At 42.2% G+C, this 17,668-nt stretch overlaps 1 protein-coding gene across 1 annotated transcript in view; it reads left to right on the top strand.

Moving 5' to 3' along the window:
* Positions 1-10,750, top strand: part of mtnr1al (melatonin receptor type 1A like) — a 13,284-nt gene extending 2,534 nt beyond the window's left edge. The window contains exon 2 of the mRNA XM_031877007.1: positions 9,863-10,750. Coding sequence (XP_031732867.1) covers positions 9,863-10,632 — 770 coding nt within the window. The 3' untranslated portion in view covers positions 10,633-10,750. The remainder of the gene's footprint in view (positions 1-9,862) is intronic.
* Positions 10,751-17,668: the final 6,918 nt, after the last annotated feature.

Raw genomic sequence — 17,668 nt, 5'->3', positions numbered from 1 at the left:
GTGTGTGTGTGTGTGTGTGTGTGTGTGTGTGTGTGTGTGTGTGTGTGAGACAAGCACTTCTGATGGAGTATACTGGCCCCTTGAGAGTGGAGAGTATGGAGAAAAACATCTGCTGAAAAACACTGAAGGTCAAGTTGTCTTTGTTTCTGCGGCGTTTTTCCAGGAGACCTTTCAGTATTTCAAACGAATGCTCCACCCAAGACTATTTCACAGAAAATATAACACTTTGTGGGAATACATTTTACAAAAATCAGCTTTCTTTGGAGGGAAATAATAAAAGAAGAACGAGACAGCAGTGTGCGGCAGATAACTGTCAGCCAGCACCTGCCTATTGATGATCGCATCATCTCTAATCTTACACATTTACTGATTCAGTTGCACATATTAGACACAACCGGGCTGAATGTGGCTGAAAAGTGAACGTTTCTTGACTTGTTTACAACTCTTTCAAAAGCAGAACAATGGCTGTATTTCACTGTGAAGCCAGTGCTAAATACAAGTTGAAACACAGTCATTGAAATGACGTTGAAACAATGTCTATTTGTCTAAAAGGTGTCCACAATTAAGTCAAAATTGGCCTATTTTTAACTTAAACATCTATAGGACTTTGTGAACATCTTCATCTTCAAACTAGGACGTGAACGTCTTGATTGTCGAGTGATAAGATCCCAAATAAAGGGATCTTACGTCGGGAAAGCGCTGGATGTAAGCAGCGGGAGGCTGGAGTTGCCATTGTTTACAACTTAATTATCTTTATCTCGGTCAGAGTTGATTTTGTGTCCCCAGAGCGTCTGAATCTGCAGCCTCCGATCGTCCCGTCACCGTGACGAATTAGCATCGCCGACGAATCAATACGAAAAATCACCCATAGCGGGTCATTCCCTTTAGCTCGCCAAAGCCGTCCTTTAATGAAGTAATTTGTTTCCCCTGCTTTTTTCCATCAATCCGGAGGCAGGTCCCTGGAATCCCTGAGTGAGAATGTAACGATTGGAGGAGGGACAACTGGATGAAGTGTTCGCCTTGCTCATTTATTCTTCCCGCCGCCTCCTCATTGATCTCATCTCCCTCCCTGTCCTCCCTTTAGTTTTTTTAATCCCTCATTCTCTGCTCTCATCTCAATCCAACTCACTACATCTCCAGTTCTCCTTCAACCAGTCCCGCCTTCCTTGTCCTTTCCATTTGACTCATTCCTTTAGAGCTCTTCTTCTCTCTTTTCAGTCACTCCTCTCTTTGCTCCTCTCCTGACCCGTCGGGTGTCTCATCTCTCCCATTGTCTCCTACCGGTGAACTCGTCTCTCCTCTCCTTCTTCCTTGTCTCATCCATTAATCTCCACCCGTCCATCTGCCCTGTCAGAGACACGTTACCTGATCGTTAGTGAAGTCCTGTCATAGTTTATTACGTCACCACATCTCGAGCAAATCCGACACTTCCATTCGAAAACCTCCATTCCAAATAAAAATACTTATTTATACGTTCTAAGAGAACAATTCTATGGAAATAATATGTAACTGTTTACATCTGAAAAAGCTAATTATCAGGAGAACAATGGCCTTTGTGTTTTGCATCGCCTGGCTCCTGGCTGATTGCCCAAACTCACCGAATCCTAATGATTCGCGTGTGTCATGCTGGAAATCGATTTGCCGAAACGTGAGTGAGTCAGACAGTTTTCATTGATCTTGGGGGTGCGGTGGATCTGCGGTCCTTAACCTTATTTTCAGACCCAGAGGACAGTCCCATCTGGGCGGAGTAATCCACAGCGAGCCAGGCCGGGGATCAACTCTAAATGTCACCCAGGTCCATTCAGGAACATGCATTTTTATTCCGTCTTTATTTTAAAAGTGCAGCAATATCTTATTGACGGGAATCCTGCAGTTAAATGTCGAGAGCTGCATCACAATATGCTTTAACTGACTCTCTGTAGCATCACTGATAGTTCTCCAGAGCAAATCACTTTAATGTCTTCTTACTGAGAGCAACATGGCGGCACCACGTGGGAACACTTCCATAGTTATTTTAACACAAACCACGGTCTTTTCCTCAACCTAACTAAATAGTTTTGTTGCCTAAACTTATAGTTTCCTGTTAATACGTAAGTATATTTTGAAAAGACTCAATGTAACGAGTGGAAAATTGACACGTGTGACTTTCGCACATGAAAAGTGTAAAAGGAGTAAATTTCTCTAAGATATATATATATATATATATATATATATATATATATATATATATATATGAGGATACGTTGCAGACAGTTTACTGTGTTTGTGTTTCTGTGAGGAGTGAATGTGTGCAGCTCAGACAAACTGATTTCAAAACTTACCAGGAACTCCAGTTGACCCTCTGGATTCTCTTCTTCTTCTGCTTCTGTCTCTAAACAGAGAAGAAGAGGAAGATGAGGAGTCAAACAACTTGAGATCACAGCAAAACTTAAAGCGTTCAGCTTGAGTGGTGGACGTGTTTGTGCCACTTTGAGTAAATCTGCTGGTTTTCACTTTTTGTGTTTTTCCATACTTGAACCGTTTACGTCCATGTTTGCTTGCTTGTAGCTTACTTTCTGTTTTTGGTGCATTGTTGCTACATTTACATAACTAAACAGACTGATCCACACAGCAGTAAAAGGGAGAAGACTAGTTAAAGTTACTACAAGGAAATTTCATTTTGTGTTGTTTTTAGCGGTCCCTGTGGACTAAAGTGGTAGTGTTTCTGAGCACCAGTCTCTTTAGAAAACCTCTCATTTTACTGCAGCAGGGTCTGACAGTCTGCCCCTCTCAGTCCTGGTTCTGTTTGTCCAGTGCCTCCCTTCCCTCCAGCGGGTCCAGCAATATGTCCTGGGTCTCCAGCAGCATGGTGTTGGCTCCCAGAGAGGAGAAGCTCTGCTCCTGGAGGAGGAGGAGGAGACGCTGCTGCTGCTGCCGGGAACTGAGCTCTCCTCCTCCCTCCGGAGCTCCGACTGCAGGTCCAAGGCGGCAGGTGAAGCCGGATCTGGGTCTGCCCACGGTGGACCGGTCTCTGCTGGGGGATCTGGGTCTGTCCACGGTGGACCGGTCTCTGCTGGAGTCTGAGCTGAAGGAGTTTCTGGTGAACCTGCATGAGTCCATCTGGTTTCACCAGAATCCGACCCGGTGGCTCCGATGACGAGCATTAAGAATAACTCTATAGAAACAGACCATCTTCTCTCTGATGGTCTCTTTACTGATGGAGGTCTGATAGAGGATCAGGACTAAACTGAGACTAGTTCATAACCAGTTAAAGTTCCTCAAACGTTTAACATGCAGTATCATTTCATGCTTTATCATGTGGTAGTATTTATGTCCAAGACAGATAGTGACAAATACAGTAATGTTGAATAAACACCACTAAGCGGAGCAGCATGAAACCTTTGGCACCAAACTAAGAAAACAGGGACCCACTCATCCAAACTTTGCTCCATAGCGGCTCCTAGTGGTCCTAGTGGTCCAACACTTTTGTAAAACTTTCCGTGGAGACTTTGCCGTCAGCCTTTGCACCAGTTAATCTGCTCTTAAAGAACAGGATGATACATCATCTTACAGTCTGTGACACATCATCTATTTAATGTGATAAATGTCAGCAGCTCCACACAGATGGAGTTTGGTCACTGTTAAGCGTTGGGATGGTGGGTGGTGTTGCTCTCTGCTTCATGAGAAGTAAAGCTGAGCAGATGGTCGTTCTCTGGGTGTTTCTCTTAAGCCCGAACCAACCGGCCCGACGGCTGGAAACCAGCAGGAAGTGGCTGGTCTGCTTTGAAATCCCCACTGAGGGCATTTACTCGTGAGATGAGCTCACGATTCTTCTCCTTTCATCTCAACATCTGAAGACGTCCACTCTGAGGAGCTCTGACGGATCAACGAGCCCCGAAGCTCCCAACTAATTAATGAGAGTTATTAACGGTCTGCGATGACCAGATTCTGAACATATACAAACATACATACATCCAGGAGCTACAATTAGGTTTGGGGTTTTCTGATAACAGAAGTGAAACTATCTGTCAAATCCTGGTTCTTTCAAATCTCTGAGGGTTTAGCTTCAAACGTTTTGAAGTAAAGATACACAGTACGCTACAACACTTGATATTCAGGAACAAAACTAACTGTAGATATGAGGCTGTTCTCATCCAGCGTTCGCAGCTAATAAAATAATGTGCTGTTATCCCACAAAACCATTTGTACATAATCAACATAATCATGAATCAGGAAGTATAAACAGCACAAAAACCCTCACAGGGCATGCGTGTCGAACACAGACCGGGTTTTCACCCACGAGACGGCCGTTTGGTGATGTTTTTGTCACGTAACTCGTGTACTTCAGTAACAGCACTTCCTCAGTTATTTTAACTCAAAACACGATCTTTTCCTCAACATAAATAGTAGTTTTGTTGCCTAAACCTAACCGAGTTGTTTTCTGTGAAGACAGAAGTTTTATTTTGAAATAACTGGATGTAACAAACGGACACTTGTTGCTGGACATTTGTAGAAAAACACATGAAAAATGAGGAAAAACTTTTCTGTAAAATATATGAATTGTTAATTAATATGTTGCAGATATTGCCTTAATTGACATTTGTATGTGTAGTTGCTTCCAAATCAGAGCAACTGAATTGAAGAGATGAAGGTATTAATTAATATGCTGAAAGAAAATATCTATTTGCATGTGAAATATTGTGCTAAAAAGATGAATTGATAAATTGATAATTCAACCGACAAATATCAATCAGCAACAATTTCGACAAACGATATGTTTAAGTCATTGATCAAGCAAAAATGTGAAATATTCCCTTTAACGGCTTCTCAAATGTGAGAAAATAAGAAAAGTAAATAATCAATTTGAAGATGTCACCTTGGACAAATATTAAAAATCAGGATGACACTTTTCACTTCTTTCTGACATTTATAGATAAAATAATAGATTTCTATCTTGAAAATAATAATCAGTTGCATAATCTACAAATATTAAGTTGCTGTGAAACGTTGGGACTCATAACATACGGAGGATCTGAACGGTGACTCAGATTCATGGCCCTCTAGAACCCCCTTAGACCCCCCCCCCCCCCAGTCTTTCATATTGGAACCAGCCATCAGGACCCAACCCCTTTGTTTAGGTGAAGCCTGTTTCGAAAAACTGGCCGACCATGTTGGTATCAGCAGCATTTGATTCTATTGGTCTTATTATGAATTTGAGGTCTGGCAGAGTTCATTTTCCCTTTTCATCTCGCTGAATATATATTTCTTACAGACTTTAAGGGAATATGAGGAGTGAAATGTATTTATTTCACATCATTAAACTTCTACAGCTTCAGCATCGGGCGACCGCTCTGCCTGAGTATAAGGTCACAGCTAACCAGCAGGGGAAAGAAACGCTCCTCTGGGGTTTTTAAGATACGAACACCTTTTAAAAAATGCTGTACCTGCTCCAACACAACCAGTTAAAAGCTCCTCGCAGTAACTTTAAATATTTGGCCCTAAAATCAATAAATAATTGTGATAAATAAAGTGACATCAATATTCCAATTATCTTTCCAGCCATAGTCGTGCAGCCCTGTATACAATAGTTAGACTCTCCGGACCGAAGAGAGAAAAGAGAGGTGTTACAACAACAGCGACAGGTGGCAGGAAGCTTAACAACCCAGCACACGTCTGCTGTGTGGTGAAGGCATGTGTTCTGCTGCTGCGTATGACATGAAGTGACGCCCCCCCCCCCCCCACCACCACCACATTACGTCTGATGAGGATGACCCGATCCCAGCCACCTGCACACGACCTCGTCCTGCAGCAGCACACCTACCCGAGGATTCAGACGCTCTCTGTGATTTACTGTGATCTAATTCCCTTTAGCTGCTCGGGGGGCTTTATCATGTTATATAAATGTGTCTGTTTGTATTGTCAGCGTTGGTGAGGACGCTGCTGGAGGCATTCGAGATGCAACAATCCTGCCTCATCTTTAACCTCACACCCTCTTAGAGCCTGACTCTGGAAATAAATTAGTCACATGAATTTCTTCAGGTTTATTGCTACTTCTTTGTTTGGTTTGTGGAAAGTTTGTGGGAATTTGAACTCATGACCTCGGCCCTGAATATGACCCTCTAAATACTCCCAACCTCAGTTTCAGAACCTCCAACTTCTCTTTACGATACTCCAGAAACGTCAGTCGAAAGGTTCACTCAAACTCAATATCTACCCGTCTGTGGGCGGCAGCAGTGATTGCTGTTGTACTTGAACAAAGTACAAGCAGCCGCAGTCAGAGCTGCCGTCAGGATGACGCACGCACACACACACACACACACACACACACACACACACACAGAGTGAAGCATCTCACTTCAGAACAAAGTCTCCGTGGAGAAGCTCGGCCAGGCTGGCATCTGTGTGTGTGTGTGTGTGTGTGTGTGTGTGTGTGTGGGTGTGACTAGAGGAGAGTTCACAGGGCTGATCCATGTACTGAACAGATGAGCTGATTCGATTTATGCAGCGACTTGCTGCATAAATTTGCATTTCAACAGATGACAAAAAAACAGATGACTTTGAAACTACTGGAACTTCTCAGTGCGTTCAAGAGGCAAAAGATCACACCACACTGATAGAGATCTGTGCTCATTAATTCATCATTTGTTTTAATCGACCTGCTAATTAGCATAACTGGTTGTGATAATGGATCATTAGGGAGCTTAGGTGTTGGTGAGAACTGTGAAGTCTGAAAGAGCGACACATGACTCACTCCACTCATTTAGGATTGTAAACAAACAAAAGTCATGTTCAGCGTCGCTGCATATCTCGTGTATCATGTCACCACTCATACTGTAGAAGAACAATGCCTTAGTGCTGTTAGAGGTAAACAAACAGAAAGAACTCCACAGGGAACCTTTAAGTTTAAAGGAACAGTGTGCAACATTTTGGGGGATTAATTGGAAGCATTGGAATATAATATTTATAACTATGTTGAAACGAAGTATTGTTTTGTTTTCCTTAGCTTAGAAAAAAACATTTATATCTATTTAGGGAGCAGCTCATCCGCCATGTTACACTGTCTGTGCTCAGTGCTCCGATCTCCCCCCCAACGAGCTCTCTGTGACGCGCCGGAGACCAGGAGTTGCCATCAAGAACAACAAAGATGAAGCTTCTTCATAATGAAGATGGAGGTGGAGCAAGGCGTTATTAACGCTGCCAGAGTTAACGACCACACTCCCACGCTTCCACCAAAACGTATCAATTACGGCGGCGGCAGATGGCGGAGACACACCTCTGAGCCGCTGGAGGTTTCAGCTCACCTCCAGTGTCTAGACTTCATGCTCAGTTTGTTAATAAGATTTCTGATTGGAGCATCCAAAGGCCTTGTGTTTCAAATGTTGATGCAAATGCATCTGTTTCCATCTGTTTTCTGTTTTTGCTTAACGCGTTACTTTGTAGCATTACGTTGTCACGTTGAGTTGTCACGCTACTATGTTGACATAAAACCATGATGTTTTTGTTTTTTACCTTAACCAAGTCGATTTGTGTCTTAAACCAAACTAATTGTCTCACAACATAAGCACATCAATCGTTGAAAAGCATTCATTAAACCTTCAGTAGCTAGCGTAGCATAGAAGAGCTAACAGTGTAAACGTACTCTGCAAATGTTAGCTCCGCAGGCTTTTCGGTAGAAATGTGACGTTTTAGAAACGTATATTTCCTTCCAACCTCTCTGAGTAACGAGTATCACTATCACAACGTTTAACCTTGACGAACTCCAAATCCACTAAACCAGCCTGAACATGAAGACCATCTGAAACCATTGATGAGAGTCAATGGAGCAGAGACGGATAGTTGTCGGACCCTGGTCAGAGCTGGATGATGCTACGCTATGATTGGCCAGTCTGCATTAGAGGGGCGGGCGAAGGACCAACTGTTGTGACATGTCACGAAAAGACAAAAAAAAAAGTAATCTTCATGATGGTGCTAAAGATGACATCAGGGGATCGCCAGAGTCAGTAGGATTCATCCTGTGGGGAACGTGAATATTGGCATCATGGCAATCCTTCCAATAGCTGTTGAACCCAATGTGATGGACCGACCAGGCGTTGCCTGGATGAAGGGCCTTTTTAAACTTTAATGAAATCAGTTCACTTTTCTTTTGAGTAGAGTTCGGGGTAAATATATCTGAAATAGATACCAGCCTGCCATACTAATGCTGCACAGACGTGGGACAGATTAATGGAGGGAGCTTTGAACAATGGCTAAAAACGCTGACAGAGTTTCATTGGAATGCAGCACGATCCACTCGGGGCGACAGGCAAATGTTAAACCCTTAAATCAGGCCCTCAAACTTGATTTCCCCATGTGGGAGACCTTTACAGAAAACCAGCTGGGTCACAACTTTGTTATTGTCAAAGCATACACTATTTGGCTGAGCCAAAAAAAAATGGAATAAACTCCAACCCACCTGCGCTGTGGCTGGAATACAAACCAGTGTTTACCATCCTCCTAGGGAACGAGAATGGTCCATCATTGTGAACTTCATGTGGGAAATGCCTAAATAAGAGTGCGGATTATTGAACTGGAGCAGCTTTGGACAGTTGATTTCATTAGCCTCCAATGATGGTTGGGGCATTTAAGCGGCAGGGATGAGGTTTGGAGAGTAATGATCCAGATACCAAAGGGGATTGGGATCCGACTGGGAGTTTGGCTTTTTGCTTTTTAGTTTGTTTTTGCTCTATTTCTATCTCCTTCGATCACGTCCTGTTCCATGTTCCCGGTTTCTGTTTCTGTTTTGATTTTGTTGTTGTTCTGCTCAGTTTTTCTGTCAGAACTCGCTTCTTTCTTGACGAGTTGTTTTTACATTTGTTGGCTCCAAACCTTTCGTCTCTCTCACAAAAATACCAGAAAATATCCAACGTTGTTCTACTCGCAAACTAACTTGTTTTTTCTGAGTTCCTCATCAATGAATCTGTTGATTATCTTCAGGACTCATTCACTCATTCACTCATTAAAAATAGGGAAAAGTGCCCAATGTTACGTCATTAAAGTCTTCTTCTGCCCGATCAAAAGGCCAAAACACAAACATATTTGGTTCAAGATGATACAAGAACGTTTGCTACATAATTGACTGAAATGATTAAATAATGATCAATTGGTTATCAAAATTGCTGACAACTTTCTGTCCATTGACACATTATTTGACTTGACCTTTCAGCACTTCTTTACGCTACCATCAACCTTTGTCCCAAGTGTCAACAATCATAGTTTCATTTACATACCACTTTAAAACGTTGAAGCACAGCCACCAAGAACCCCAACCTGCAGAGAGAAAGAGAAAAGTATGGTCCCACATTCAGAAACTGATCTTCTGCCGAGAAACATTGTATTTACAACCTTTTGTTTCTTGTTGTTAGAAAATGAAACCCGGGAGACAGGAACGCAAATTGAGACGCTAGCGTTGATCTAGCCAATGGCTGAAAACTCATGACATTCAAATGCCGAGAGGCAAAGCATAGATGAATAACAGTGAGCAACTTCAGAAACAAAGTTTATCAGAACACTAAACCTTAAATCAAGTTTCAAGTCTTGACGGGTTGATTCAAGTAGAATATTATAGGAAACCATTGTTTGCATGGAGAGCAGGTGATCATTATGATTCACTACTGTGGAATAGATGCATTTTAGTATTTATACACTGATACGATCCTTTAATAAGGCAGGCTGGAGGGGCGTGGTGACGAGACTAAAAGCAATATGAAACAGCTCTATGTCTACTTCCTCACTTGATTCTGATTTTTAGGACAAACAAGAATATTTGGGAGGAACTCACCTTTCCCATCTGTCTGTTTACATTCCACGTCCTGATGACTGGTCTGTCTTCCTCTTCTGTCTGCAGGAAACGCCTTCGTGGTGAGCCTGGCACTTGCCGACCTGGTGGTCGCCATCTATCCCTACCCGCTGGTGCTGACCGCCATTTTCCACGACGGCTGGATCGCCGGCTACATCCACTGTCAGATCAGCGGCTTCCTCATGGGCCTCAGCGTCATTGGCTCCATCTTCAACATCACGGGCATCGCCATCAACCGCTACTGCTACATCTGCCACAGCCTCAAGTACGACAAGCTCTTCTCCAACAGCAACACCATGTGCTACGTGGTGCTCGTGTGGGCGCTCACCATCCTCGCCATCGTGCCCAACTGGTTCGTGGAGTCGCTGCAGTATGACCCGCGGGTGTACTCCTGCACCTTCGCCCAGTCGGTCAGCTCGCTGTACACCATCACGGTGGTGGTGGTGCACTTCATCCTGCCGATCAGCATCGTCAGCTACTGCTACCTGCGCATCTGGATCCTCGTCATCCAGGTGAGGAGGAGGGTCAAGCCGGACTCGCGGACGAAGATCAAGCCGCACGACCTCCGCAACTTTCTCACCATGTTTGTGGTGTTCGTGCTCTTCGCCGTCTGCTGGGCACCGCTGAACCTGATCGGTCTGGGGGTGGCGCTGGACTCCAGGCTGAGCCGGGCGATACCGGAGTGGCTGTTCACGGCCAGTTACTTCATGGCGTACTTCAACAGCTGCCTCAACGCCGTCGTCTACGGCGTCCTGAACCACAACTTCAGGAAGGAGTACAAGAGGATCGTCCTGATCATCTTCAAGTTTCACTGCTGAGACGATGCGCTGATGGGGTGGCGTCATTCTCTACTTTTCTGACAAGAAAATACTGTTAATATACCTGCAAACTTGTCGCTTTTCGGCAAAATTCGCCATTTTGAATCAAAATATATCATCCACGTGAATCGTGTAGATCCGTAGAGTTTTTTTTGGGGGGGGGGGTCATCTGGCCAGCCAGCGTTTCTCAGATTGGAGTGAGACGAGGAGAAAAGGTGATTTCGTGATCTTCACAATAAAGCATCTTTGAGTTTTGGCCAATCAGCGTTCAGATGTCTACACCGTCTTCATTTCCCTCCGTTAAAGTTCAAGTTCTGTTATGTTCCGTTACCGTTCAGACTTGCTGGGTTAAGTTAACGTCCACAGCATGCGGAACTTTGTCGACTGTTACGGGGGGGCTGTTAACGAACAGTTAACGTTCGTTAACAAAAAACATAACGTTATGAAACATGCAGCCCCCCCGTGTTCCGGTTCAGTTCACGCGGTCACTCGTTAACGTTAAACCGGAACACTGGCGCATCTGGTTGCAGGTTGTTTTTTTTTTACTCAAAAGTAGAATGAGGATGATTTCGTGGTCAGAATAACTTGAAACATGAGGTCCAGATACTGATGAGATGATGAGGTCAAAGAGCTTCAGGGAGAGGAGGCTGGTTGTGTAGCGCAGCTTGACACAGGGCTGAGATGTGAGTGGAGCTGGGCCTGGATAAAGGTGGAGCTGGGCCTGGATAAAGGTGGAGCTGGGCCTGGATAAAGGTGGAGATGGGCCTGGATAAAGGTGGAGGTCTAAACAGACCTGAGTACAGCTTCCTGCTGTCACAGTATTTTAAATACATTGATAAGGCAGGGTATGCTAAATGCAGCCTCTGCTCCAAGGAGATGAACTACAGCAACAAGGGCTCACATGCCCTCTCATCACACTGTTCACTGTGATGACCACAGCCAGTGTACTAACAGTCCCAACAGTCCCACGTTGCTCCCAAGAACCCTGAAGTAATGAGAGGGTTAAGGAGCTTGTACCTTCATTTCAGCGGGTTGCTAATGCAGAGGTGTGTATAGATCACAGCTATTATTTTACTCTTGATAAGGTACCTTAGCCAGAGTAGATTATCATTTTCATTTACATAATTGAACTGGATTGAATGCATATTAATTGCAAATAGAAGATAGGCCACAATTCTAACAGCTGTACAGTAACAGTGGAAGTTAATATGAAGCCATACAGTAACAGGGTTCAATGAAAACTAATCACTTTATTTGTACAGGCGATGGTTCTCGCTACTCTCGCTATCTTTGTTTTTATATGACAAATAAATGAGACCTCAGTCTCAATGGATTTTGTCTAAATAACGGTTAATAATAATAATAATAATATTGATTGGGGAAAAAAATAAGCTAACTAGCCAGCTGTTCAACTAGAGCTGAAATACTGATTAATCACTGAATAATCAATTAGTTTGTTGCTTAAAGTAAATGTCTTATCACTTAATATTCTTCTCAGAGTACACCAGAATGCTACATTTAAAACCTCATGAGTTTGCAGGTATGTGTTAAAAAGAAGAACTTGACCTTGACAAAGAGAAGTACTGCATGAAGAAAAAGGAAAAACACTTTGTATGAGAGAGAGAAGAACTTTAATAGCTGGAGGAGAGGAGGAGGAGGAGGAGGAGGAGGGAGACAAAGTGAAACAAATGGAGCCATACAGAGTTGTCAGTGATGCCTGAGACTTGAACTTGAGAGACTTTCTAAATACAAGAGAGGGAGGCAGAGACTAGAGGGAGTCATTTAGTCATGTGTTTTATCACACTTTCCTTTGATAATGAAGTCATGAATTACTGTTCAAATGAAAAAAGTCCTTACTTACATTTTTAACAACTTCATACTTTAATTTGTTGCTGGGGTTCTTTGTGATCATCTTCTTCCCCCTCATTTATTTTGATGCATGAAATCTTCTTTGAACTATTTGAAGATGGACAAAACTCCAACATCGGGATGTTTAAAGGACGTCAACGCTGTTTCTGTTTCCACAGAAGGGAAATGTGACCGGTGCTGTTCTGAAGGCTGTTATTGAACAGAATAACAAATCGGTGCTTTTTAGGAATATAAAGTAGTGTGATATACCTTTGAATCAATGCATGATTGGAAAGGTCAACGTCAAACATCAAGATTTAACGTGAACTGTGATAGAAGCGGACAATCTTCTTGGCTTTAGTCCTTGTTTACACTAATAATCTTGATATTTTAACAAAACACTCTCACTGGGACAAAAGAAAACGATGAAAGGATGCCGGACAGAGATGAGAGTACTTCAGTTCAGTAGAAAAAATAGAAAAAAAACTTGTGAAAGGTATTTTGGTTTTGCAGTACCGGAGTTGCCGACTTGACTTTCAGTACCGACATCTGGGACCGAGACCTCAAGAGTTTTTTTCCGCTGTGGTGAAAGCCGTCGGTGGTGTTTCGTGCTCAAGTCTTTTATCCTCTGGGACACTTTCTCACCTCATTGTCCTCTTCTATCTGGGACAAGAACAGCACGCCCCCCCCCATCTCTGCTACATCCTGATCCAATATGAAGACTTCTTCTCACATCTGGAGGTGTCTGTGTGTGTTTTCGGACACTTAAAACCTGAATGGAAAGAAAAGACAAAAACACGGTGTCTCTGCCGTTCAGAAGCAACACTGTGTGGACTGTTTATTTCTAACTTAAACATGAAAGCTGTTCATTTCAGTTCCCTCTGTGCTCACACACTGAGCTCTATTACACATCAAACACCCTCCAGCAGCGAGTACATTTACTTTACACTTCATATTTGAATTTTAAACATAACAATGAGAATGAGATGTTAAAATGAGTAATGAAGTTCTGAACAGTATTCTGACCGCATCGCTGTGTTTCACACTCCTGGAAAGTGGAGGCTGAATGTTGCATAATGTATGAGTTAGCGAGGTGTTGCTGCTGCATTTTAATGAGCCCACTGTGTGTGTGTGTGTGTGTGTGTGTGTGTGTGTGTGTGTGTGTGTGGATCAGGCTGTTCTGGGAGCAGTCCTTCCCCAATATAAAAGGTCCACCAAGGACCTCAAACAGGGCCAGGTGTTGGAGGGAATGTGTGTGCATGTCTTTGTTCAAATTTTGTGCCAAAATGTTGCCGGTTCCAAACCCAGGAATAAACATGTTTTCCCAAACTGTCAAACTCTTCATTAAACTGATTAACATGGGAATTCAAACCCAATCGACAGGTTTGCCATTTCTTTAATTGAAAGCATTAGTTTGGCATTTTGGGAAATGCGTTTATTTTCATTGTCTTGGCGAAAGTTAGATAACGTCAGTACCACTGTCACGTCTGTCCATCAAAGCTGGGATCTGATTAGCTTAGCTTAGCATAAAGACTGGAAGCTAATAGAAACAGCTAGCCTGGCTCTGTCGAAAGCAAAACATTATATAAATACAAACTCATATTGTTGAGATTGTTGAGCTTTCCACCCTGCTACCAGTCTTTATGCTAAGCTAAGCTAATGGACTCATGGCTCCGTGCTGATCGTGCAGACATAATCGTCTTTCCGTGAGTTGGACTTTCATCGACCTCTAGAAAAGACAGCAAAAAATATATATTTAATATTTTCTTTGATATTTCAGCTAAATATACTTTTACACTTTTTGTATGTGATTATTCTCTTAAAAAATATCTATAATATAAGAATGCAATATTATTATTATTATTATTATTATATTATTAAAATGTTTATTCAATTGGAATTTGAGTTGGTTCAGTTATCACATGGTCACAGTATGGAGTTTCAGTTTTACCTGATAGAACTTTGTTTCTGCTATTTTTAAGTATAATAGTGAACCGAGTGAGCTCAAATTGTTGTAAACAATTGTTTTAATATATTTAAACAATTGTTTACAACTGCATAAATGACTATTATCTATATTATTAGACATATAATCATTGAAATATATTAAAACAAGGGTTATAGACGTCTCCAAACTTTGGCCCAGTTTTGATCGAAGCAGAAATCTGTTCACTTGCAAATTACCAAAAGCGTGTCTACTGAGTGATGAAGGCGAGTCATACGTGGAGGTGAAGCAGAAACACACATTTCCCTTGCCTTCATTTGAAAGTTAAAAAGCTAGATATTAAATTAAAACACGAGTTAAAAAGAGAATATTGATGTGAATTTACATCCACTGGACCTGATTTAATAAATCAAACCACGGCGTTCGTTAGAAGAACTTGTTGAGGACAGAAGCAGATAGAATCGGCCCACTGAGGGTCTAAAAGATGCCGGCCTTCTACATGTTGTGGTGTAAATCGAAAGTTGCCTTTTTTCCTTCTTTTAAGCGCTAAACACCAATGCAATGGACTGAGCTTGGTGTTGTGTTTGAAAAGAATATATATATATAATTTTAAAGAAAATATAAAAACAAAGTGTCTGTGCCTCTGGCTGAGGGTCCGCCTCTCGCATTGGAAGCCAACGGTCGATGAGAATGTACCCGGCTTCCTTTCACACGCTGCTTTTCACACATCGCCTTGAAGAATGTTTCCTCTGAATGTCTGTAACGCTGACGAGACAAAAAGCCCTGAAAAACATGTCTTAATAAAAAGAAGGTTCACTGTGAGCCGCCTGCCGCTTGATTGTTTTTAACTCCGTGTTTACTATAAAGGAAAGACACAACGTTCCTTCAGCTCTTTCATAGTATTGTTCATGTTGAAAACACACATTTTCTCTGTAATCCCTAAATGGTCCCGTCAGCTCACGTTGGATGTTTGACAGTTTAACATCAACAGTGAGTGGGAAGGATATTGTGAGAGTTGCTGGTGCATTCGGATGCTAAGGAGGGAAATGTAGATCGATAAACTCTTGTCTGTGCACCAAGTTCAGAGCTGGAGGCAGTTAGCTTCCTCTCAAACCGAGTTTCTGGAGTCCAACTTTTAAGAAAAATGACAAACCATCACGAACCAATTCACAGATTCATGGTTCTTCAGCGAATGTGCATATGTGAACATTCTTGTCCATTTTCTACGTCACCTTGTGACGATTATGGCCAAAAACACGTTTGTTTGATCGAAATGTTTCATTGTTTTAGGGACAAAATGTCACACAAGTCAAATAAGCAGAGCACAGCTTTCACTTCCTCATTCCTGCCAATGTTCAAATCTCTGCATCATAATAAGACGGGTCCTTATTCACAGCTTCTCATAGAAGCGAGTGTACCAAAATTAAATCGGCAGAGCTCTGCTTTTTCTTTAATGTTGTGCTACAGTTTGGCTTTGCATTATTAAGACTTCGGGTAAAATAAGGTTCTTCTTTCAGTGCATTTCATTTAACTCGTCTGCCCTCTTTTAAAAGGAGTAATATAGAGTGTATTAAGCTGCAACATTCAGTACAGTTTTCTCACAGGCGGCCACCGCTGGCTGCAGGTGCTAAACATCTGGATCGTCCCCTGGTGGCTGGCTGGCAGAGTTTTCTACAAGCTGAGCGTGCATTTTAAAGACGACAATATCGCAGTCGATCATGTTCATTTAATTGTGGGAAGCTAATATCATTAATATTAGATTCATTGTGCAGCCTTAGTCAGCCTGGAAGAGTAAACTTTGTTGTTCCCGAGGGGAAATTTATCTAAAATATATTTTAAAAACCCATCACAAAAAACAACATGAAAACATTTGACAGCTTTAAAAAAATGAATTGTAGCGCAACAACTGTACTTATTTTAACCCAAAAAAGATCTTTTACTGAAGTTAACCAAGTTGTTTCCTGAGAATACGGAAGTTTATTTTAAAGACAAGAACAAGCAGAGAATGATGAGTAAAACTGACACCAGAGACTGTTGACCTCTGACCTGTATTTGATGAGCACGTATTGGTCTCAGAAACAAAGTGAATAAGCATATCGTTTAAAATGTGTACTTTTGTTTACATTTCATGACTGCTTTATGGAAAGAGTTCATTATTTACAAGATATTAAAGTTAATGTTTCGAGCAACATCTTTTAGACTTAAACGTGGTTTTATCCGTAAACACGTCCCTCTGTGTCTCCATCGTTTGAGTCCACCGAGAGGGGGAGGGAAGCAGGAGACCAGAGGAGGACAAGAAAGAAGAGGACAGTGAGATGAAGAGAAGACAAGGAGTGAAGGGAGGTGACGGAGATGGCAGCTGAGTTTCTTCCATCCTTCTTACCTCGGTCACATCGTCTTAACTGAATCATGTAAAGTTAAACACTTCACGGAAAGAAAAGCAGGTAATCAGTAGACAATACGTCTTTGATCCAAAGTCACATGACTTTCTCCTCAGAAACTAGCTCGAGGAAAGTCATTTGCGTAAAAGGTAAAGTGGTGAAATAGTGACTAGTTGGTGAGCTAACTGGTAATGCTAACGAGTGTAGTGTTTTTTTTGCCTATTTTCAACCTAAAGTAGCTAAAAGCCTCCACAAAAATGTAAGAACATTTCAGCGTGCATGCAGCTGAGACAGCAGGAAAAGTCGAATGATGAACAAATGGATCAAACGCTCCCCGTTCTCTTCTCTAGTCCAGGGCAAAGAAAGGAGGAGGGGGAGCTGAAATGGGAGGAGGAGGACAGCAGGCGTGATGAGGAGAGAGGAGAAGAAAGGCTGGACTCATGCAGGAAGGAGGAGGAGGAGGAGACAAGAGATACAGGGTGAAGATGAGGGAAGATGATATTATGAAAATTAAAAGAAGCAACATCCCCTCCATCAGGTCCACAACTCTAAATATACTTAACTTGTAGTTTTTTTTAGGTTTTTAGGTATTACATGTTGGTGTCAAGTGAAAGTAAAGCCTCATCCGTCTAAAACAAGACATCTGATTGTCCTTTTTTCCTTTCCTTTAGCATGAAAACTGATATTTGGTGATTCACAGAGAACTGAAGCAAATGAGAGAAAAACAATCAGACGTTCCTGTGCGGACGAAAGCATCCGTTAAACTTCAAAAGCCACCGAACACATTTTAATAAGAAGTGGCTTTGTTTTGGCCTCGAGAGAGAGAGAGAGAGAGAGAGAGAGAGAGAGAGAGAGAGAGAGA

The sequence above is a fragment of the Anarrhichthys ocellatus genome, unplaced genomic scaffold (genome assembly GCF_004355925.1).
Source record: "Anarrhichthys ocellatus isolate YVR2014 unplaced genomic scaffold, GSC_Weel_1.0 scaffold122, whole genome shotgun sequence".
Lineage (NCBI taxonomy): Eukaryota > Metazoa > Chordata > Actinopteri > Perciformes > Anarhichadidae > Anarrhichthys > Anarrhichthys ocellatus.
Note: the sequence above shows the minus strand (reverse complement) of the source record. Positions and strands in the feature narration are given on the sequence as shown.